The sequence below is a fragment of the Halichoeres trimaculatus genome, unplaced genomic scaffold, assembly GCF_033239565.1.
Source record: "Halichoeres trimaculatus isolate MK-OKI-2021-1 unplaced genomic scaffold, fHalTri1.1 fHalTri1_scaffold_16, whole genome shotgun sequence".
Classification (NCBI taxonomy): domain Eukaryota; kingdom Metazoa; phylum Chordata; class Actinopteri; order Labriformes; family Labridae; genus Halichoeres; species Halichoeres trimaculatus.
In genome coordinates this window covers 5,959,182-5,984,216 of record NW_027437194.1, presented here as the reverse complement: position 1 = coordinate 5,984,216, position 25,035 = coordinate 5,959,182, and the positions used below count along the sequence as shown (strand labels likewise).

The window sequence follows — 25,035 nt, the reverse complement described above, 5'->3', positions numbered from 1 at the left end:
TAAAACATCTTGACACAGGCTTTCATATTTCACACATCAGGGGGTCAAATGAATGATGATAATTGAAATTTGACGTTGAACTTTGCAGTTACTTGTTTTAGGACTCCTCGAGGAACCACTTTAGCTCCTGGACATGACAAACTATCTTTTTTGAGAGCACTGAGTAAAGAAGAAGAGAATACTGAGAAAGAAGAGGAAGAAAAAGTTAGAGAGGGGTGCATAATGTGGATTGAAGGTGGGAGAAGGATAGATCTGAATCCTTTCTATCAGCACACGCTGAGGTGAATTTATCTTTAACCCAATAGTTTGTGTGTTTACAAGTTTTAGAGGCTTGACCGACAGATGAGTAGTTTGTAGCTCTGAGAAAATATATATCTAAGTAGAATAGGAGATGATTATACCAAGAAATGCTGACTTTTAGCTCAAACATGCCTGAAATACATCATTCACTTGAATAATTGTGACAGTTTATGTTGTCTCTGGTGCTCACAGCTGTGTTTTTATACCTGAGCGGTTTATTACAGGCTGACCATTAAAGAAAATCGTCTCTGTCCATCTGTTTTCTATTAAACTGTGAACCAACAGCACAGTTTAGGAGAACAGACTGTCTTTTCAATCGGCAAACATCTGAAAGTGTCAGGTCCCAAAAACAAACTCCATCTTCACAGGATATAATGACAAAACACCTTGATGCTACATTTCCACAGGGGCGCAGGCCAAACAAGTGGAGCTTAAATTCAGCAGCACAGAAAAAGCCAAACTCTGAATTGTAGTGCAAAACATTGAAGACGATCTTTATTGTTCACAGTTAAACACAAGCCACTGCTTTAAGAACTTCCTTTTTTGCCATATTGTCCCAAATTCTCCAGCCCCGCTCAGAGTCCTGGTTTCTTCAGTTTGTGCTGATTGTACCTTCTGTCTTGGTTTGCTGTAGTTATTCTACTGTTGGCATTTAAAGTGGATTGTTGAACATGCTTTAGATAGCGAGGCAAAGGAAGTGACAGGAGGAGATCTGAGTGGACAACAGGATTTAAACCACTTCCAATACCGAGCCGGAGAAAATGTTTAATACTTATCTGGAATGAAACGCTCCTGTGGAATGGCAGCCTGAACGGAAAATGTGTTTTTTTTTTTGGTTGTGTTTCCCATGTTGTGCCTGCTGAATGTACATCTTTTCTTTGTGGATAGGAACACAAACGTTTTCATGGCACTTGGAAAAAAATGATCAGTTCATCCTCAGTTGAAATGTTTGATTAAAATCTCTGATATGCACTTTTGACACCTTCATGGCTTAATAAATAAAAGGTATAAAGGTACAACAGAAAGTGGGATTTATAAAAATGCATAATGTTTCAGTGTGGTTCACAATTTCATACACTTTCCAATGAGAAACAACACAATCTCTTTAACATGGGCGAAGAGTCCATGGGATCTTCATCAAGAAGAAACCAAACGTCTCTTCGTACGTCTCAGCTCTGGTTTAAACCTCACTCAACATGATCAATGGTTCAATGGTTGGGATAAAAGCATCATCTCTTGCTTTTAAGGGGTTTAATTTAATCTTTTCTCTGAAAGCAGTGGCTTTTAAGCTTTTAAAGGGCCAGTTCACCCAAATTTTGGAAATTAACCTTCATTGGTATCAAATTGTTTTGAGAAATGACCTCCTGCACTGCAAAAAGCTGAAATCTCATCAAGTGTTTTTCTCTTGTTTTAAGTCAAAATTGTCTTATTATACTTGATATGACCCACATTCAACGTATCAGTCCAGAAAAATGTCTTGTTTTATGTTACTTAAGGACAAAAATGAGGTCTCAATTGCTCGTAACAAGTAAAAAAATCAACTTTCCTCTTGTTCAATTGGCTGAAGTTTTTTTACTTGTTACAAGCAATTCAGACCTCATTCATATCTTGAAATAACTTGAAATGAGACATTTTTCTGAACTGATCAGCTGAATGTGGCGCATATTCAGTCTAAAAAGACATTTTCACCAGGAATCAGACAAAATCACTCGATAAGATTTGAGATAAGCTTCTTCAACTGAGATAGCATGGCAAAAACTGAAATCTTATCAAATGCTTTTGTCTTAGTTTCAGTAAAAATGTCTTTTTAGACTCAATCTGAGCCACATTCAACTTATCAGTCAAGAAAAATGTCTGGTTTTAAGTTATTTAAAGACAAAAATGAAGTCTGACTTGCTTGTAAGAAGTAAAAAAATCTGACAATGAAACAAAAAAAATTGATTGAAAATTGGCAACTTTTCTCTTGTTCCATTGGCTGAAATTTATTCACTTGTTACCACTAATTCAGACCTCATTTTTATCTTTAAATAACTTGAAATAAGACATTTTTCTGAACTGGTCAGGTGAATGTGGCTCATACCAAGTCTAGAAAGACATTTTCTTCTGAAAATAAGACAAAATCACTTGATAAGATTTGGATTTTTTCCATTGTGAGATGCTCGCCCTCTTAGCTTCTTCAACTGAGAGAACGCGGCCAAAATCTGAAATCTAATCAAGTGTTTTTTTCTAATTTTAAGTAAAAAAGTATTTTTAGACCTAATCTGAGCTGCATTCACCTGACTAATCTCGAAAAAATGTTTTGCGTTAGGTTGTTAAAAGACAAAAATGAGGTCTTAATTGCTCGTAACAAGGAAAAAATCTGCCAAAGGAACAAACAAAATTGCTAAAAAATTTGCAAGTTTTCTCTGGTTTCATTGGCTAAAGTTGTTTTTACTTGTCACAAGCAACTCAGATCTATTTTATCTTGAAATAACTTCAAACAAGACATTTTTCTGGACTGATCAGGTGAATGTGGCTCATATTAAGTCTAAAAGGGCATTTTCTACTGAAAATAAGACAAAATCACTTTATAAGATTTTAGTTTTTTCCAGTGTGAGATGCCTGCCCTCTTAGATTTTTCAACTGAGATAACACGACAAAAAACTAAAATCTTATCAAGTGCTTTTGTCTTATTTTAAGTAAAAATGTCTTTTTAGACTTTATCAGAGCCACATTCACCTGACTAGTCCAGAAAAGTTTTGTTTTAAGTTATTTAAAAGAAATTCAGAGCTCATTTTTGTCTATAAATAACTTGAAACAAAACATTTTTCTGAACTGGTCAGGTGAATGTGGCTCAGATTAAGTCTAAAGAGACACTTTCGCCTTAAATTAAGACAAAAATGCTTGATAAGATTTTTTTTTTTTTTGCAGTGCAGGGACCCCATTGTGGAGCTTACAGCATCCAAACAGCTGTTTTTTAAAATTACTTGAGCAAACTTTCTTCTGAATGAGGTTGTCTCTGTGTCCTCCAAAGGAAATTTGACCTTTCAGCGCCCAGAGCATCAGTAACAAAACCCTCCTCAATCTCAAAGTCTGGGCTGTTTGCAGCTAAACCAAGTATTTTCTGAAGGAGTTGACCCTTTAAATGTCAGATTCACAGTGTCTCGAGGAAGAAACTCGAACTTAAATCACATTCTGTCAGCTTATCTTTGTGCATCTTTGACTCGGAGCTCAACTCGTTAGCATATTCTCTGGTACCAACACATCCAAAGTGTTTCCCTCACACCTTGTTGAAATTCTTCAGGGGAATGACTTGGTGAAGTAATAAAAAAACAATAATAATGAGGAACACTGGGGGCATCCTGTTGTCCACTCAGAGGAATGAACATTTAACACTGAATCCAGAGAGTTGCTGACGTGTCGCTCTTTCTGGTTTGTAGCTTTTCTCCATCGTTGAACTTCAGTCTCTCAGTCTCAGCCCTGCGTCCCAGCTCAGTTCAGTGTCTCTAACTGTGCTCGTGGTGTGTTTCGTTATAGTCCATGATTTTTAGCTGCTGTTGCCGGGGACGACCTGACCCAGCATGACCCCGCCCTACACCTGGCCCCGCCCCAGCCTTCCTTCTGGGGCTGTCCTGGCTGGAGGCCCGCTGCTTCGGCTCGGAGGGGGGCTGCTTGGCGGGCACAGTGAGAGGGGCTGCCGGGGTAAGTGCGGGGGCGGGAGCTGGAGGAGGGGGCAGAGTCGGGTTGGGGGAAGGTGCGGGCATGACAGGCGCGATATAACCCTGGCAGGGCGGCTCCACACAGAGCTCAGTTTTCAGGCCGTGGGCGAGGCCGGCCAGGCGTGGCGGGGGCTGCTCTTCATCGCACTGGCTCTCGCTTTTGTTGCGAAACAGCTCCCTCGCCCTCATGCCCAGGAAGCTCTTGGCACTGGGGTACGAGCCCACGGTGAGCGGCGCGTCAGAGGGGGGCTGGGGTGTAAGCGAGTTGGTGTGGGGACAGGACGGGGAGGGCTCTACCAGAAGGGGCGGGGCCAAATCCTGGCTGCCATTGATGGAGTTAGCTGTTGTGGACAAATTGCTCGCCTTCAGTTGCCCTGGCGATAAAGTGCTGCCGTTTCCTCGAGGAGAGTCATGTGGTGGTCTGTGGTCCACATCCTCGTTGATGTGAGTTTTACTTGGTCCATCAGGCATCACGACGCTGCAGAAGACACACAAAGTCGACAAATTTAGCCACAATTATCTGATATTTAACTCACATGAGCCCAGGGGTCTGCAACCTTTACTATCATAGGAGCCATTTTTCCTCGCTTCACCTTGATTAAAGTCATTCAGGAGCCACAAGATCTACTTCATCTTCACAATAAAGATAAAAAAAGTGCATAAAATTCATTACAAAGTAAAAATCTAGTGAATAGTTATCTTTACGAGAAGTTTTTTGTTTATAAATTTGAACATGCAATGTCTTAGTTTTTTTATTTGTAATAAATTTGCAAATATTTAGAAAAATAAAAAGTTTTACAAAATGCAAAAAATGAAATTGAAAAATGTGCAGATAATTTACAAAAAAATGACATGCTACATTTAAAAAAAATGAACATAAAAAATTCAAAACTTTGTAAAATCTTCAAAAAAAATTGGATTTTTTTTTCTTAATTTGAAAAAAGTAGTGAAAAATGAAATCAAATTTTTTTACATAAAGTTAGAAAAAACATTGAAAGCTTTGTTGCAGGAATTGATGATTATTTAGTTCAACAAAATGTTAATGCATTGTTTTATTTTGTGTTAGTGTCTGCATGTGATGGCTTCGATTTTTTTATCTTTAAGAAATTTGTAATTAAAAAAAAAAAGAAAAATGTGTTATCTTGTAAATTTCACGAATTTGAATCATTGATGACATTTTAATAAAATTTTTCAAAGTCATTGAATCTCAATTTTTTTTTTGTCAACTTTGAAAAAAAAAGAAGAGAATAAGTTTTAAAAAACTGCTACATTTGATTTAAGAAAAAAATGCAATATTTTTCAAAAATATGGAATATAACTGATTTACAAAAATTATTTTAAAAAAATGCAAAATATTCAACGAATTTTGACTTTTTGGACATTTGAAAAAAGGGGGAAAAAATGGAAAAAAAATGAAATAAAATCAAATGATCATCAATTCAATAATAATTTTTTAAAGCTATAAGGAGCCACTGCAAAGGAGTCAAACGGCCTCATGTGCTCCAGAGCCGCAGGTTGAAGACCCTTGCATTAGCCCATTTTGCCACACAGGCAACAACTGTTGCTGAAGTGTGTCACTGTCATTTTCCACTCACAATAAAAAATCTCAGCGTTACTAATGCATTGAAAAATAGTTTTCAAGTGGTTCCTGTCACATGACATCATCTGCTTCCTGCACCTTCCAGCAGAGAACAATGCTGATGCAACTCAACCTGGAAAGAGTCCATTTTCATATATTTCTAATGATTTTCCCCAAAAACATATTGATAATTATTTAATCATTAAAGATTCTAGAGTAAACCTCCACCAAAAGATTTTACCTGGGATACATAATTTTTTGTTCATGGGCTTGTTTCTGTGAGTGGCAACAAAATTTGCACATAGCTAGTCGCTAACTAAAGGAAAACACTGAGCATAATTTACTTATTAGGTGCAATTTTCTTGACACATAAGTATCATTATGACTATATTATTTTTTTTTTACCTTTATTAGTATTATAATTAATTTCATATCTACATAATTATTAGGTGACCTAGTGACAAGCTGTGTGACCACCAGCAACAATTGTTTCCAGTCATAAAAATCCTACTTTCTTCAAAACAAAAAACAAAATTGAAAAAATAAATTCATAACACGATTCAAAGGGACTTAACTGATAAAATTATATACCTTACAACTCTGAAAATTTGGGAAATAAAAGGGTCTAAATCAACAAATTAAAGCGACTGACCTGGAATCAGCACTGGTGTGTGGGTCAGCTCTGCCCCCTTGTGGTGAGCTGGTGGTGGTACTGGCTGGAGCCTCCATCTCCACTCTGCTGTAGAGCTGCAGGAGCTCAGTCTGCAGCAGCTGAGAGATCCTCCTCTGAGCCTGGTACCTGCTGTCTGAAGCCTGCAGCTCTGCCCTGCAAACACACCGACAAAAAAACAGTCAAGGTTGGACAGAAAACAATTTTTTTTTCCCTTTGCACTCTTCATTCTGCAAAAAAGAGCAATCGGATTAATTCATAATGCTGATTTTCAGGCACACACATAACCTCTGTTTAAATCCAAAGCTCTAAAATTTTGCGACTTTTGTGAGGCCCAAAGAGCTGATTCTCTAGAAGTGCGTCAGTGGATAAATCAGCATTCATACTCGCCTTGTTTGACATTTCACATCCTCGAGGAACTTCTTCTGCTCCACTATAAGGTGCTCCTTCTTGGACAGGTGTGTCTCCAGCTCAGCCACTCTCTGCTGCGCTGCCTCCAGCTTCTGACCCTGGACCAGTAGATTCTGCCTCAGCGTCTCCACCTCTTTTCCATAAGACATCTTCAGCATCTGGGCCTCCTGCGTGGTGGAGAGTTATCCACAAAAAAAAAACAGAAAAAGACCAGGCTTTAGATAAAAGAGTGACAAAGACACAAATTAAGATTTGAGGAGCAAGACTGAAATCTTGGTCCAGTGACACAAAAATGTGATTTTAGGCAAGGTTGAGTTTGGCCAACGCTGATATGGTTTTCTATTCCTTAACAGAAATTATGAAAATTGTGTTTTTGCAACTTATCCAACTTTGAAAACTGAAGTGATATATAAAAAGTATTTTAAGTGGCCGTATTATTGTTTTATGGAATGATACATGTGTGGATATCTGGTGAGTGAATCTGTGATACTAACAGGAAACAACAACTTCACTCTAAACCTCAGAAGTTGACAGGTGAGGAATTAACCTTGCACATTTTGCAAGTTGCCATCAGAGTTTTTGGTAGTTTAAGAGGTAAGTTTAAAATATTTCAACACTCTTGAGCCACCATAGTTTTCTTCCTTTTTGATACTTAAGCTCTGCTTTTCAAAAAAGCACTGATAAAACCAGAGCACAGAGCTGAGCGACATGGACTTGTCCTATGGATCAGCTCTTTGTTTCGGATACCAAGATGTGATCGGTGCATCCAAAGTTAGAGCAAAACTTTAAGAGGCACATCAACCTTTTTCATACATCTGAGAATACAAAGGCTGCAACTACTTAATACTTTAATGAAGTGGAGATTATTTTGAAAGTTACAAAGAAGGGTTGGTATGATGACTTGTTAAAACAACATGTTAGATGTTTGTTTAAATGTGTAGTTTGCATTTCTGTTGGTGTCATAGTATTAAATATCACATTTCTAACTTTTTTAACCCATTAAAGAAGCAGTCCCATTAAATTGTCAAATGGTGTCAACACAAAAAACTTTCAAGTATTTGAAATATTTACTTCTGCCGAGGAGGTTACGTTTTTGGGAGAGTTTGCCTGTTTGTCTGTAAACAACATAACTCAAAAATTAACGAAATGATCTTATTGATTAAATAATCAGGAAATGTGAAAAATGGGATTAGGAAGAAGTGATAAAATTTTGGAGCTGACCTGGATCACTGTCTGGATCCAGGATTGTTTTAAAGGATTCTTTATCATTGTGAGATAGGGCTGTTTTCACCATATGTGTATATAACTCCACTGTAAATGGTCGGATTGCTTTGCAAAACAATACAAGACAAGGTCACCATAATTTCTGACAGATGAAAAAGTGTGATCAAGATCTTAACAAATTATCGTACAAACCTGCAGCTAACACCAAACTGGGAGTATAACATTAAAGTAGGACTAAAGTGTTGGTAACAATCACAATATGCTTGAGATTTGTTGTACTGAGCAAGTCAGTATGATGTAGACATCAAAATATTTTCCCTATTTTTGGCTCAGTTAGTTTAAAATCAATTTAACTCCCATTTTTACAGTGTAGTAGACTGATAAAACCATATTCATAATAACTGTTTTTAGCACAATTTTAGATTTTTACGAGAAACACTGGGTTACACCAATTGACATTTATCAATTAGACCAACTGGCCAACAACTTGTTTCACCCAACAAACGATGAAAAAAGCTGAATATGTAGATTATAAAGTAAACTTAAATATAAAAAAACTTGATTTTTTAAAAATATGTTTCTATTGACCCCAAATGTGCATTTTGCTGATATAAAAAGCAGGTAAGATGAGGTTTCTGACCTTAACTTGCACTTTAAGTTTCATTTATTATGGGGCTCAAATCAGATCACTCCCTACATGATCTTAACCAAGGGACCTAAAGAAACCAGCTTCCTGTTTTAGACTGTGACACTGTACAGGTGAAAATCTCTGAGCCTGTCAGGCGTTACTGAGGGTAAAACACAGATACACAAACATACCCGTCTCTTCCTGTCAGGAAACCTTAGTTTGAAAACTTATGAACAGTTTATTAACAGTCTTAAACACTTGTGTTGGACAGTTCGACTCGACACCCAACAAACCCAATTAGTATCCCTTTTACACCTCGGTACGATGTCGCTGCAGTTCTCCTCACCTGTCACACACACTCGCGCACACACACACACACACACTCTCCCTGCTACTGTACCTTTGTGTTATCGACGCCTGTGTGGTGTAGCTCCTGCATGGACAGCTTATGAGCCTCCCCGAGGAGCAGCAGCTGCTTGTTCAGGAAGCTCATCTGCTGCTGGGTGCTCTCACTGTTGCTCAGCTGAAGGACACGCGAGACAAACAATGACAATGGAGGACAAAACGAACAAATCACACCTGTCCACAGATACCTGAGAATTCATCAACATTAAGACCAGAATTAGTCCAATGAGTTTGTTTATTTTGAATAATGAAGTTTTTTAGAGGATATCATGAAATCATATCTGCGTATGTCACTCCAGTATTTAAAGGTGGTGATCCCTCTTGCCCAAATAACTAAACGCCCATCTCCTAACTGTGAGTTCTGCTACAATGAAGGTCTTGGATGAAATCATAAAAACCATAGACTCCAGAAAAGACTGTGTTGCTCTTTTTGTAGATTTATCTAAGGCCTTTAATACAGTGGATCACTCTATTCTTCTGCAGAGACTCGCCAACAGAGGTTGAAAGCTATCTGAGCAACAGGAAGCAATGTGTCAGAGTAGATAACTTAGCTTTATGAATACTAAAAATGGGGTTCCACAAGGGTCTGTATTAGGCCCTACGCTCTTTGTTATTTAAATTAATAATTTATTCAGAAACGTCACAGACGCAAAGTTTCACTTTTATGCAGATGACACCATCTTAGGCTCCTTTCTTTTGAGTAGAGATAGACCGATATGGATTTTTTGGGGCCTATACCGATACTGATCATTAGTAGGCAAGGAGGCCAATAACGGATATTTGAAGCCGATATTCATTTGCAGTCAAAGTGAAAATATTGGCGTAAGAATTTTGAACAATATAAACTTCAACACTTAACTGCATTCAAATGCCTTCAAGCATATATTTAGTAAACAGCTCCCAGGCTCAGCAACATTTTTTATAAAGTTAAATAAATAAAGTTTTCCCAAATTTCTATGTAACTGCAGTAAAACTGGACAGAATCGAGTTTGTGCTGCCTTTTACAGGCGTGTAATGCAGTTGAATCAATTTCAGAGCTGAAACAACACAGTTTTGAATTGGTTTCATATCGGCCGTTGGAATAAAAAAAAAGGCAGATGCCGATATGCTTCAAAATGCCAAATATCAGCCCGATAATCAGTCTATCCCTACTTTGGAGCCCAGTCAACCAACTGCGAGTCGCTTTTAACACTGTAAAAAGTCTGCAAACTGAGGCTGGTTTTAAATGCTGATAAAACAAAAGCAAGATCCAAGAGGACAGTAGAGGACAAATGTCAGCTTTTAACTCTGTAAAATGAGGGGATTGAATGGGGCCATACTTTAAATTTTTTTAAATACCTTGGTTTTCTCTTGGATGAAAACCTTTCGGTAACGCTTTATATTAAAGTCCTGTAATAAGCATTAATAAGACCTTTGTAAGTACTTAAAAGATGCTTAACACATTATTATTTGTTTATAAGACTATATAACTGATTAATAAGTGTTTAATAAGGTCATTGTAATAGTAAATACAAGACAACTTAATCTATAAGCTATATGGAACCTAACCCTCTTTGTTTTTTGTCTTCTGCTTTTGTCTCTCATGAGCCCTACCCCAGCCCTTCCCCTAAACCTAACCATTCGGGGCCTCACGCCTAAACCTTACAATGACCTTATTAAACACTTATTAAGCAGTTATATAGTCTTATAAACAAATAATAATGTGAATAAGCATCTAATAAGTACTGACAAAAGTCTTATTAATACTTATTACAGGACCCTAATATACAGCGAAACCAACCTTCCTTTTAGCCTTCACTTCCAAAACGTATTAAAAAACACTGAGCGTGAAGCTAGGCTTCTTTTACAGTAACAAAGAATATTTGTCAGTTGTTGCTCGGAAAAAAAGTGGCTAAAGCGACATTTATGGTGACATCCTTTATATGCATGCTTCATCTGCATCTCTAAAAATGCTGGACTCAGTTTCCCATGCTGCATTGCGCTTTGTTTCCAGATCAGGATTTTGCACACACCAGAGTCTTGTATGACAAAGTTGGCCTGTCTTCTCTACATAATAGAAGAATGGAACATTAGTATACCTTTCTTTATAAGGCTGTACTGAATGATCTGCCATCTTATTTGTGTTCTTTACTGACTCCTAAAGTCAAAAAGTCAGATTCTGTTTGTAGTTTCCTCGTACTTGCTCTGTCTTCGGTCAAAGAGCTTTTAGTGTTTTTGCTCCTCCATCTTTGTCTGAGCTACAAGGCCGTCTGAAACTGGACCATCATGTTATCTTGGACTACTTTAAAACCAGGATCAAGGATCATCTGATGAGCCTGTGCACTTGTTTTACTACAGAACGCTGCTAATTTATGAGCTTGATGTATTGTTGATTTATTTCTGTCTATTGTCTCTGTCTTGTCATCTGTGTGAAACTTTCTCATGCTGCTGTCTTGGCCAGGACACCCTTGTAACAAAGTATCTTGTATCTAAATGGGATCATTCCTGGTAAAATAAAGGTTAAATAAATAAATATCTATATAGATTTAGTATGGATGCTTTCTGATTTTGATTTGATGTGTAACATTTGATTCTGAGCTAACAGCTCCATGTTTATCAGGGTTTTGGCTCAGTCTGGGTCAAAAGAGGAAAACAGACCTCAGACAAACCCCAGGAGGCAGAAAAACACCCAGACCCCCCTCGTCCCTGACCCAAAAATAGAGAAGGAGAGCCATCATCTCCACGGCAACCGAGCTCTGGGACAGTCTGTAGTCTGCAGAGAGATGGCAGGATGAGGACCGGGGCGTGGGCTGCTGTAACTCCCCAGGTCTGACCCCAACTGTCCCCATGCCTGTCGGCTGTTCTTTGATTTCCCTCTAATGGTCTGGGTTTTGGTTTAAATCGTGCACTAGACGAGCCTGAAGGGCTGCAAACAAACAACCCAGCTGATTTAACATGAAGCAGCGAGCTGCCAGTGACAAAATGCCGTGTGAGCTGAGCCCATATGTGTTTCTTAGCAGGAACATGTTTATCTCCTTATCTGCAGCTGAACACCTGCCCAGACATGTAAGATAAAAATAAAGGCGGCTTTAATCCTTCGTCTTGGCAGAACTGGCTGATGAAAAGTCAGACCGCCAAGGAAATATCAGGAGCAAGATTTAATGAGGCCTGTTTTACAGGGCAAGGAAAGCTATTTGATTTTTCTTCTTTAATTCCCAACAACGGAAGCATTGTTTTTTAAATCTTCATATTAAACTATTTGATGAATTAATTTTAGAAAGAACAGCAATACTTACACTATTAAAAGACACAGCTAAAGATCAGCAAGTTTTTTTCTATATTTCTGGCACAAAATAGTTATCAGCCTTTACATGAGCTACATTCATCTAATGATTGAAAAAAATACTTATTTTAAGATATAAAAAATGCCAAATGACACCTGATCTACTAAGAATTAGTTAAAAATATACCTGCAAATTGGGTAAGAAGAATTGACTTGATAGGTTTTTTTAACTAAGAGTTATTTCTTTGAAAATTTAATAGTAGTTTTTGATTTTTTTTTTACATTAAAAGCAAAAATAAAATAAAAAACATAAAATCAAAAGCAGTTAAAGCATGTATATTCTGTGATAATTTCTGTTTATTTTTTCTTATGTTTATTTATTATTATTACTACATTGTTGTTTAATCGTAGCTTATGTAAATAAGTAAATACATAAAATAGAAATAAATGAAAATAATAATAATTATAATAAATAAAATAAAACATCCAGATCCTGAACATTATTTTTGTTTAAAAAAGCAATGAAAACGTATATATATATTATCTTTCTTAAATCCAGCAAAGCCATATTTGTGGCTTATCCTATCCCCCCCCAAAAAAAAACCATTTCCTGGACTTTTCAGGTGAGTGTGGCTTGTTTTGAGTCTAATTAGACACTTTTCTGAGAAAGAAGACTAATAAACTTACTGAGTTCAAGATTTTGCAGTGCCCAAAGCAGGGTAGTAAAAACTAAAATGCTCCCTTTGTTATCTGACACAGATATCATCAAAGCACTTATATCATTTATTAGTATTAATATTTGTACTGAGTAAAAACCATTCATAGATTAAAGGATGTTAAAAAGAGTCCATACAAAAAGCTTCTTACATTAAATCTTTTACTTATTCTTGTGGCTGTTTTAAAGCAGCTGCACTACATACACATAGCTAACATGATAATACATGTTAATTTATGTCTATGCCTGTGTATGTATGCGGTTTCTGTTGTTGAATTGTTTTGTTTTTCTGACAAACTTTTGATTCCTGTTGTTAATACGGTGAATGTTCTGCTTGAACTCTTTGTGCTTATTTCATCCCTATGTAAATTTGTACTTATCTTGCTCATATGTTAACATGTAAATATTAATATTTTTCTTGTGTTTTTATTTCTTTAAATTTCTCTTTTCATATTCTTACTATCATTATTCCTTTTTTATTGTTATTGCTTTATTGCACTTTTCCTGTGAGCTGCTGTGGCGAAAAAAATTCCCCATGGAGGATCAATAATAGTATATTCTATTCTATTCTATTATATTATATTATATTCTACTCTAACAATCATTGTGTTTCTGTTTTTGGTATATTGTTAGAGTGGGATCCAGTAAGAGTAAGGTTATAAGAGTAGGATTTATCTTTTTACCTTAATCGTCATCTGGTTGAGGAGGTGACCAGTGTGGCAGACTTTGTTGTTGGCCCTTTGAAGCTCCGCCTCCAGTTCATCCATCTTTTTCTGACACTCCTGAAGCTTACTCTGCAGACACAAAACAACAAAATTAAAAAAAGACAATTGGTTCTTCTGAAGTCAATTGACAAAACTTCTTGTTACTCTACCATTAAAGGAGCATTCTGTCTATTTTCATCGCAATGTATCAGGTACTGTATTTCAACGTCACTCCCTCACCCCTAACGACAGAGTCTAATTGTATTGTCGTTACAATTTTTACGATGTTTATCAAGACATGAACACTTGTGTCCACTTTTGACTGCAGGTTTTTAGAGGTTAATCTTGAAGCATGGTGGCTGGCTGCAGTATAGGTCAAAAAATCTGGCTCTCCAGTCATTCTAGATGGGCTGTGGTCAAACTTTAAAAAATTAATGCACCTTGTAAAAATGTTTCTCACGTTGGATTGTTGTGGTGATTTGAAGATATCATTTGGCTGCCTTGTATTCAAGTCCTCTTTTTTCTGAAACGTTTTGTTTCCAGTAGTTATAAGAGGTTAAAAATGAGGTTTTACATCACGTTAAATGATGATCACCAGCTGCTGTTCTTGTGTATTTTTTTCGGGGATTGTAGAATAAAAAAAAAGAAATTATTATTATTTTTGTCACTCGGCTTCACTCAGATTCTCCCAGAATCCCTCACAGTCTGTGGTGCCGACCTGGAGCTCCTGGTTCTTGGTGTAGTAGTCGTCTCGTCCCTGCTGCAGTTGTCTGATCTGACTGTGTAGCCTGGTCACCACCGTCTCCCGGTCGTCCCACAGCTGTCTGTACCGCTGCTGCTCCACCTGCAGACTCTCCCTCAGAGACAGGATGTCCACACTTTGCAGGTTCAGCTGATCCTTCTGCACAAACAGAAAACACAAAAACAAAGCATGAAAAACAAGCTCTTTGAACTGTTAGTGCCTTCTTTTTCTTGGCAGAGTAGGAAACACGCACATATTTCTCTAAAATCTATTTTCCAAAGCATAATTTTCAAAAGATTTGCAGGAATTTGACTTTTCCTTCAGCTGATTTCAGCATGAATGCCTCAGTGTTTGACCTCTTAGTAAACATTTCATTCCAGGAGACAGAAAGGAGCTTTTCTGACTTCTTTCTAAATACCATGTGTTTAAAGGCGATCAATCTAAATCTGGCATCCACTTATAGCCACAAATAAAACTACACACCCATTTGCTGTGAGGAACTTTCAGTGGAAGTCAGCTTCAGGGACTCAATTTAACAATCAGTATATTTTATCTGAGAGCCTGTCATGTGAACGCCATACTGTATGTGAGGTTTTCTTGAGTATAACTTTATAAAATTACTAATATTGATTTCTCTCTGTTTAATATCAGATTAAACTTCGCAGCGCCTCTTCAGGGCTTAAGCAGGGTTAATCTGCGACCACATCACATCTGTAAGCACATGTTAACTTGCCATAGCATTATTCTGCTCCTCCAGTGCAGTGGCGTTGATGATACGTCGGAGGAGGCGTCGGTTGCGGACGGCGTGCTGCTCCCTCTTGTAGCGCTCGTACAGCAGCTGGTTGTGCAGCAGGAGCAGCTGGCTGCGCAGCGTGTGAAGCTCGTCCATCGGAGCAGAGCCTGAGGAGGGCGTAGTAATAATAATGTAATTAACATGGTCACACACCTGACACACACTCACTCACACTCACTGTTAAAAATTATCTGGAATTATCTAAATGGTTTAAAGCTGGGTGCTGTATGATTTTTAAATAAGATTTATTTTGTCCCTCTGGTCCCTCTGTAGGAACTTTACATGATTTACAGATTAAAAATAATCCCTTTCTTTCTCAAACCTTATTTTAGCCTCTGTCTGAAACATTTTTGGCTGCTGTCTCTTTAAGGCTCCCTCTGGTGGCCTGTCAGCAGCAGAGTCATGAGCCTTGGTGTTTGAGGCCTGCCCCTTCAGACTGCATGAACAAGTTTTTTTTTTATATTTTTTGAATAATGTGCTGTTTTTTTATCAGTTCAGAGACTAATTAAGGAGTTTCTGCAGCATGTCAGTATTTGGGGGATGGAAACTCTGCACACGTTTAGTATAAATTAAGGTCATTACAGTTAATGAAAACTAAGGAAAAAACAAAGACAAGAGCTTAAAAAACATAACTGAAATGAAAATAATATTGAGGCTTTAAAAGAAAACAGTAACTTAAACTTTGTTGTGAGTTTATAAAAACAAATAAAATAAACTGAAATTGTAGGGAAAATGTCTTCTGTTTTTTTTCTCTTTGTCAATCTGTCTCATATGTTCACTCCCTGTTTTGTGTTTTTTTTTTACCTTTCGCCCAGTGGCCACACAGAATAACAAATATTGACATATTATATTGTTTATCTGTCCTCTGTGAATACATTTCTGAAAATGGTATAATAACACATAACATATCGGCACATTACAAAAAGATGAAAACTAATAATGAAACTAATCAACACTAAACTTAAACCTAGTATGTTCAAAAAAATAAACTCAACTAAAAAAAACCCGCCGTAGAACCTAATTAAAACAAAGCTGACACTGAAAAAAAGAGTTGAAACAAAATAACACTGAAAACAAAAGAAAATGTAAAATAAAATAATACAACAATGAATACTTATAAAAAAAAAAATAAGTATAAAAAAATCTAGTATCCATACTTTACATCCATGTTTAAAATATTATAGCATTTTAGGGGTCAGAGAAAAAAATGGTGTATTAAAGTATTGGGATAATTTATTTTACGATTTTAAACTGTGATTTTAAAAAAAATCACATGTGCAATTATTGTTATTATTATGCGTCTTGAAAATCCCAATAAAAATGCTTAAAATTAAATAAATTGTAATTTTTTGTTTCAAATACTGAAAGCTAACAAAGTAATTTGAACTGTGTGTGAGTTTAAAAAACTGACTAAAATAAACTTAAACTACGGAGAAACTGTCTTGTTTTTGTCTTTATCAATCTGTCTCTTATGTTGACTCACTATTTTGCGTTTTTACAATTCCACCAGTGGCCAAAAAGGTCAAATAAAAAAATATAACAATATTAACAACTTGGTATAAAACATCCAGTATCTATACTTTATACAGTATCTATACTTTACATCCATGTTTAACATGTTATAGAACTTTAGGGATCATGAAAAAAAAAAGATGTATCAAAGTATTGGGATAGTTTGTTTTACAATTTTAAACTGTGATTTTTTTATTTATTTTTTTAATTCACAGGTGCAGTTATTGTTATTATTATGCATCTTGAAAATCCTAATAAAAAACAATAATAATGCTAAAATAAATTGTCTTTTTTTTGTTGATTTTTTTTTTTATTTAAATCCTTAATTTAAGTCTTTGTGTTTAAGCTGATTTGGGAAAAGTTGATGTGCCAGATCTGAATATATCTTAAAAAAGTGACTTGTACGTGATGTGCATTTTAGGGGAAAATACGGCTCTTGATGAAGTCTGTGGACATCAACATCATCGTCATCATCCAACTTTTTTACATGGTCTTGTGTTAAAAAATCAAACTAAAAATCAGAAATATCGAAGAACCAGAATTCATATCGAATCTGCACCCCAAAATTTGTATAAGACTCGAATCGGAGGAAAAGCATGTCACCCCAGCCCTACAGCACATTGACCCCTCTGACCCCTGTTGCACACCAAAGAAAAAATCAAACTTCATATAAACAAAAGTCTACTCTGGCTTTGAATAATCTTTTAAAGAGGTAAGTTCATAACACAAAATGTTTTTTATTCCTGGCTAATCTGGATTTGGATCATGACGTACGTAAAAGCATGTGACTTAAATATCTGACTTCTTGATATTACACTGAGCTTTTTCATATTCTCATGGCTGCGTTTTGACTAGGTAGATGGATTTATAAATCTGTTATTCAAAGTTTCATTAGGGTTAGGGAACCTGTTTTTTTAGAACAAACATCTTTAAGTTGTTTTTGCTTTAGAAATATTCTGGTGGAATAAAACATGAAGAAAAAGTTTGGATCCCAGCCTTTATCAGTCTCTGGAGAGCTCACGTCAGTCAGCCACGGCTGCTGAGAGGAGATCTGTTGTAGCTGCAATCAAAACTACCTGACTCCTATCAGCCGAGCAGGGCAGATGATTCAGTTACAGAGTTGTAATTACAAGTTGGCAGAGCTTTTACAAAAACACACACACTGTTTTTGTGTCTTGTTGTGAGATGCCGCTGTAGAAAATTAGATTCCTGCCATGGTGGACTGAGTTTCAGCTGAAATAAAAAAAAAAAAATGGTGCAGACTTCTGAATTTCAGCGCTGATTGACTTCTGTGTGACTGTGGGAACTATGTGTGTGTGTGTGTGTGTGTGTGTGTGTGTGTGTGTGTGTGTGTGTGTGTGTGTTTGATAAACCCAAGTTGAACAAATTCCCTGTGTGGTTGAGTTTGACATGATGTTCATGTCTCAGAGCTCGTGACGAATCACTAGTCATGCCTAAATAATGCACCATCTGGAATCTTTATAAAAGCTTCTTTTATCACTGTGTGTGTGTGTTTGTGTGTGTGCGAGTGAGTGTGTTACCTCCAAAGTGCGTCCAGTCAGCTGACTTACTTGGCAAAGGTAATCTGTGGAAGGAAAGGAGGAAAAACATTTCAGAAGAATGTGGATGTTTTCCTCTCTGGCTATTTTGAGGTGACCTCTGCAGCCAAAGTATGCAGAGCATCAATTCTTACGAGCATTTGAGCGATGTGAGAAATTCTGTTAGACCTGAGGAAATCCACCAGTTCCTGGGTTTAAAATTGTGAGGAGAACATAATAGTTTGATTTAGTGCTGGGCGGTGAAGCGGTGTCAATGATATACCATCGACCAACTTTATGATGGTAGGGATTTTCAGGAAAACTGGTACACTGTCATGTCTCACATTATTCCCCTTCCACAAGCTCTTTGTGCAGGCTTTCAGTGCGCTCTGGTCATGCTGCCTGTTACACGAATACATCTCTACCTCTCTAACTAAAGGCATAAAAATTCTATACAAAACATAAGCAAAGCTTAAATTAAGTCAAAGTCATGTTGCACTGACCTAAAACCAGAGTTTGATTTCCTAAACTCAAGACGTTTCTTAGTGTTTGCTGATGTAACAAATCAAGAGAGACAAAGGCTCCTTTCCTTTAAAACTTCAGCTGCGTTTCCACCATGCAGTCCAGTTTGGTTCAGTACGGTTTGGCACAGTTTGGTCCAGTTAAGCCAGATGCCAAAAGCCGCAGCTGTTAAACAATAGCGTTAGCAGCACGACACAGTTTACCTCGCTGATAAATCCAACGAAGAAGAAAAACGCGACACAGTAAACAAAAAGCAAAGATGGAAGACATGCAGCATTTCGTCCTCTGTGATTGGCATGTAGCTCTTTGATACAAAGTGCAATCAAGCTTTGTTTCAGAGAAGTCTGTGTGCCGCCAGGAGAAATGCAGCTGCTGTCGGGGTAAGTGACGATTCTTTTGACCAATCAACGGTCTGCAGTGTTGTAGCTCCACCTTCAGAGAGTGGTTTAGTCTGGCACCCTTACAAAAGGGTTCCAAAAAGTGGGGCGGCTTGTCTCGGTTATTTGTGTATCTGTCCTGGGATAAGTCAGTGGAAACGCCACATTTACGCAGTTAGTGTAGTAGAACCCTGCTGGTCACAAAAGGGATGACAGTTAACGGAATTTAAACGTAAGTTTTACGTTTACAAAGAATGCAAGGCTTCCAACTTTTGCCAAACTGAGTTAATGCTGTTGCTTGTAACCTGAATCATAAGCTACATCCTGAACCAGGGTGACTTGTTGACTCCGGAGCCTGGCAGGAGTTTGTCCCTGTTCACGTTATTTGTCTGGACTTTACCTCGGTGCCTATTTCTGTGTTTTTCGCTGTGACAAAGAGTAAAATCTGATGCTGGAGGCCGACTGAAATGAGCAAACCAGACTGTTTTGTGTCCAGTGCTGACTTTGCTGCCACTCTTTCTGCTGTTGTGTTTCTGGCCCTGGGAACCTGCTCACCATGTGTTTGTGTGTATTAGCCTGTGTATGTGTATGTGTGTGTGTGTGTGTGTGTTTATTAATATGGAGAAAGTAAGGGGGTGGCAGATCCTGAACAATATCATACTTGTTCTCCAGTGGGTGTTTCCTTTGGCTGCAGTAATAACCTGGAAACAACCCAGGCAAAGCTCTGCACAGCGAATCGGACACCCAAATCAGACTCCTGAGGTTCTTCACCAGCATAAACAGGACTTTCTGATACACTGAGGAAACCAGCCAGCCCTCAGAGAAAGAGCAAACACCTCAAACCAACCGGACAATCCTCTAAATCTATTTATTTATCAGCGGAAAATAACAAGAGTATCTTCAGTGTGCCTGTAATAAAAATAAAGGTTGGTTTGGAAACACCTGAATTCTCCAGGTCTTAAAGAAAGTCAGCTCAGGAGTTTTGGTACAATTTGTAGAAATGTGTCATGTTTTCTTGTTACTACGGTTAGCAAGAGTCTACATTGTAGAAATGAGAGTGAAAATGGATTCGGTGTCACTGCTCAAATACGATTTTTTGTTTGGCTGTTCACATTACATTTTTAAATGTGAGGGTACGAAGAACATTTGCTTGCTTTGCTGACTGTATGATCCCAACCTGTTTCTCTCCTTTGTTCTCCACAACGAAAAACACAAACGCGCACTTAAGTTTCACTTTCATTTCTCTCTCCGCCCCTCCCATCTCCGTCTCTGCTGTTTTTCATGTCTGTGTTCATTGAGCCTGACGTTCAAGTTGCATCAAATGGGACCTGGCTGTTGTGAAGCGTGACGATGCTCAAAATACGTGAAAACTGGATCGATCCCGATCACGTAACGAAATCTGATGCTATCTGATCCTACAAAAAAAGCAACATCGGGCGCCAATACCGAAAAAAAACACAAAAAACAAAGCAGAAATGGTCAGGTCACTTTTTACTGCAACACAGACTAAGTCCCCATGTACTGAGGACAAAGTCCTCAAGCTGGCAGACCAGGTTTGATTCCAGTCTGTGGCCTCTTTCCCACACTGATTACTCAGTAATTAACTTCCAGGCACTTGCTTCAGCCACTACACTGTCCTCTCAGGAAAAATACCAAAAACCAGATGAATATAACTCGAAAGAACAGTTTTTTTCTGAATCTAATAATATGAAAATTAATTTAATGACTCAGTTTATTTGCATGGAGACAAATCATCACATGAAGTGCAAGTCTAAACCACACTCCTTTCTTGAACTCTTTGTAACACATGGTGGGACCTTTCATGAAATCATTGAATCACACAAAATGTTTTTTAGACATTTCAGCTTCTTTACCCCAACTGAACTTTTATGTAACACTTGTTAGAGCGTCCAAATTCCTCTGAAGACAAAGAGTCAGAGTGCTTCAGAGCCGGGGGGGACTTTGGGTCAGTCTGACCCGGTTCACTCTGTGACCTATTGAGAAGATATGATTACCCAACGTGTAAACAGGCAGTAGCATATGCAGTCATGGAGACAAGATTTGGACTCTAATTGACCCTTTTTCATTTCACATTTTGGACTGGTGAGTTATCCTACACAATGTTTTTACTGAACTTTTCTGGAAATTCAACAGACGGGTAAGTTATTGGATCTGTTGAGTATCTAATGTACATATCTTAGTTTGATGAGGCACTGAAAACCTCAGAGTATAGTCCTAACAACCATTTTCCAGTATCGCTTTAGTTTTGGACAACTCCATAAACCAGGGGTCTGCAACCTTTACTTTCTTATGGGCAATTTTGTCTCAGCTCACCTGGATTAAACTCATTCAGGAGCCAAGAAATCTATTTTATCCTCACGATAAAGACAAAATCTTATCAAAACTCTAAACAAAGCAAAAATCTAGTGAATTATCTAAAGAAGTAGTTTTTTGTGTTCATAAAACTGTACATGTGACATCTTAGTTTTCTATTTCTACTAATTTTTCAAATATTAAAAAACGTGAAAAAATTGTAACATCATATATTTCAATAAGCTGCAAAATTTTTCACAAGTTTTTATAAGTAAAAAAATGTGGGTTAAAAAAATAAAATAAAATTTCAAAAATTTGCAAAATTTCACAATTTCTAAGTATTCCAAATGTCATAAATTTGCAAAACCAAATGAAAACAAATGTTTCAAAAATATGTTATTTTTACTATATTTGATTTGCAAAAAAACTGCAGAAATTCAAAAAAATTGGCAATAAAAAATTAATTACATTTGCAATATCTTAAAAAAAAAGTGTTATTTTTCTAAATATGAAAAATGGAAAAAAAATATAATTTAAACATTTGCAAAAATTTCAACAAATTGTTTACTATATTTCAAGAGATGATATATATTTAGTTCAACAAAATGTTAAGCCAAGATTATATTTAGTGTCAATACCCCATGTAAGAAAAACAAAAAATATTTAGATTAATCTAATATTTTAATTTGATATTTTCTAAAGCTACAAGGGGCCACTCCAAAGGAGTCAAAGAGCTGCAGGTTGCAGACTCTTGCCATGTAAAGTGAAAGTGTGTACTTATTTCTTTGAACCATTTCATAAAAGTGTCTGTAATGTCAGGGGGATCTGGATAAAACAGGCTCTTATCAACTATTTGTTCCATAATAACTTCATTCTATCATTAACTGATCGTTTGTTGTCTCTAAAGATGCAATTACCCACTCAGCGTCTTGTATCTCCTCTTGAATACCTTGTTTCTGTGCCTCTAACCTGCCTGTCTCCCTTATCATATGACATGAGAGCTGTAATGAATCAGTTAAGGCTCCGTTATGCCTCGTCTGCTCTGTGAAACTTATGAAGGAGCAAGACTGGAGTGAAAGTCATTCTGCAGCTGAGCTAGCAATGGAGCTAGTACCAGACTTAGGGTGACAACACTGTATTTACCATCCACCCAACCAGATCAATGCATGTCTGAGTGCATGGGGCTTCAAAGTTCTTCTGAGAGCGCTGGATAAACGTTGGCTCTTTTTAGCGTCTTCATTCATTGACTGACAGTAATTAACTGGAGCCACCTGGAGCAAAGGTTTGTCTGATTTAAAACTCACCTCTTGAGCACTTTATCATGGGCGTCGCTCCCCTGCTGAACAAGGCGATCCAGCACCTCCAGTGGTGAAGCCGACACTACTCCTTCCTCCTCCCCATCCTCCAGCCCCTCCTCCCACTGTGACAGTCTCTCCATCGCTGCCTTGTGCACCGCCTCTGACGTCTTCTGGCCCACAAAGAGCGAGGCCGCCCTGGGCAGGGCCAGGTCGAAAAAGGACTCGTACGGCACCGGGGCTGGGGTCTTGCTGCACGGACTCGGGGAGAACATCCCGAACTTGCCTACGTCATCTTCAGGGGCAGAGGGGCTCCTGTGAAGGTGGTGATCGATGGGCGTAAAACCGGACTGAAAGGACCAGGACTGCTCCAGGCCGAGGGCTGAACTCCTGCTGTCTCCTCCTGTTGTTCCACCTCCTCCTTTTTCACTCCCAACGCCACCGGTGCTCACAGTGCTGTCCACTTTCTCTGAAGTCGCTTCAACGTGGTGGGCGTTGTGGACAGGGCCTCCTGGCTGGTTGTTGGAGAGGCTCTTGTCTTGTGCCTGGTAGCCAGTCAGAGTCTCGGTGGTGCGATAGAAAGGAGAGTCAAATCCCCTCAGTCCCGACAGCTCCTGTTTATCCTCAGTGATCTTCAGCAGCTCCTCTGTGATGGCAGCTGCAGCAGAAACAACATATGGAGGATAAAGTTAAACCTTCATGTTTGTTCTGAATGTCAATGTCTGTTCTCAAATATTTCTGCACTCACAGCGAGCGCCAAGTACCTGCTACAGCAGTTAAAAAACAAAGCTTGTGTTTCTCCCTGAAGAGAATGGAAATGTTTAAGAGAAAGCAGCAAAGCTTGTGCCATGTGGCTGGTGCTTTTATCAAAGTGGTTTGCTGCACTGTGGGTGCATTACTTTTTGTTCAAGGGGCTTAAGTAGAATTTAAACCAATGAGATGGCAAAACTAGCTGAACACAAAGGGATATAAAGAGGAACGTGTTTGCATCCTACATATTCAGTCAAAATCAGGAAGCACTGGAGGTTGTTGCTTAATAAGACAATTAAACAGAGACCAGAGAATCAAAATTGACTCGAAACTGTTGGGATTTGAGGAAAGGAAATGCCTTGATGAGATATTGGACTCATTTAAAACGATCAATAAAGTCTGACATATCACTGAAATAGCATATCTTTCGCACCAATGAAATCAGCTTTTTTTTCGAATAGTCTTCCCACTTTGGTGCCATGAGATCAAATCTCATACGATCAAGACATATCTATCACTTCATTGTTTGCAACAATAGAAAAAATACCTCAAAACAAAACACACCTTGACGCAGTGGTATCCACAGACATTTTGAAGGTCAGGGGCAAAAAGAAGAAAAAAAAAACAGACATGCAGCGTGTGCTTTTGCCACCCAAGAGGGCAGTTTATCATATTTTAACCCCCCTAAAGAGCAGTTATGTATGTTTTGCCAATCGAGGGCACTTAGTCACACAATTTGGCTTCCAAGAGGGGACTTCAGTGTTTATTTTTCAATACTGCCTCAGAGTCAAAGTTTTCAAAGTGAATTACTTAGAAAGTACAAACATAGCCTAGTTCTACTGTTGTAAAATACTACATAGTACATTGTTAAATGGAGACCAGATATTCTGTTTAACACTGCTTTTCTTTTTTCAAGACAACTTTGAAGCAGTTGCAGCCAGAGTCTGCGCAGTAGAGACGATGAGGGATTCTGGGAGAATCTAAGTGGAGCTGGGTGACAAAAATAATATTTTTTTTCTTTCAAGAGTTTAATCACTTCTTGACCCTTCCCTCGACATATTTTCCAATCCCCGAAACACAAGAGCGGCAGCTGTCAATCATTGTTAAACGTTACGTAAAGCCTCGTTTTTAACCTTGTATAACTACTGAAAACGAAACTTTTCAGAAAAAAGAGGACTCGAATACAAGACAGCCAAATCATATCTTCAAATCACCACAACAATCGGATGTAAGAAACATTTCTACGAGGAGTATTTTTCAAAGTTTGACCACAGCCCATCTGGGATGGCTGGAAAGCTGGATTTTTTAACCTATACTGCAGCCAGCCACCAGGGGGAGCAGTTTTTGTTGAGATCTCACTTCAAATCGAGCAAACAGACGTCCATTTTTTTACAGTCTATGTTTGAAACGTGACAACAAGCAAACTTTGTCAGTACGAACCATAGTTAAGTAACCAGCTATACTTAGCACCAAGTACACCCCGGTGCTCCAAGAAATATCTGTAATGTGTAACGTTAGTAAATCCTGGTTATGTCCTGCCACTCATCGACCAATCAGAGCGAACATAACCTCACTCTTCATTTTATTGATAGACTCT

General features: G+C 37.9%; 1 protein-coding gene across 1 annotated transcript in view; it reads right to left on the bottom strand.

Moving 5' to 3' along the window:
- Window positions 1–3,162: 3,162 nt before the first annotated feature.
- tsc1b (TSC complex subunit 1b) overlaps window positions 3,163–25,035 on the bottom strand; it is a 42,217-nt gene continuing 20,344 nt past the window's right edge. Inside the window, exons 14-22 of the mRNA XM_074690567.1 lie at window positions 22,698–23,346; window positions 18,185–18,228; window positions 15,072–15,238; window positions 14,315–14,497; window positions 13,576–13,686; window positions 8,911–9,033; window positions 6,638–6,825; window positions 6,230–6,403; window positions 3,163–4,476 (exon numbers count right to left, since the gene is read on the bottom strand). Of these exons, the coding sequence (XP_074546668.1) occupies window positions 3,786–4,476; window positions 6,230–6,403; window positions 6,638–6,825; window positions 8,911–9,033; window positions 13,576–13,686; window positions 14,315–14,497; window positions 15,072–15,238; window positions 18,185–18,228; window positions 22,698–23,346 (2,330 nt within the window). The 3' untranslated portion in view covers window positions 3,163–3,785. The remainder of the gene's footprint in view (window positions 4,477–6,229; window positions 6,404–6,637; window positions 6,826–8,910; window positions 9,034–13,575; window positions 13,687–14,314; window positions 14,498–15,071; window positions 15,239–18,184; window positions 18,229–22,697; window positions 23,347–25,035) is intronic.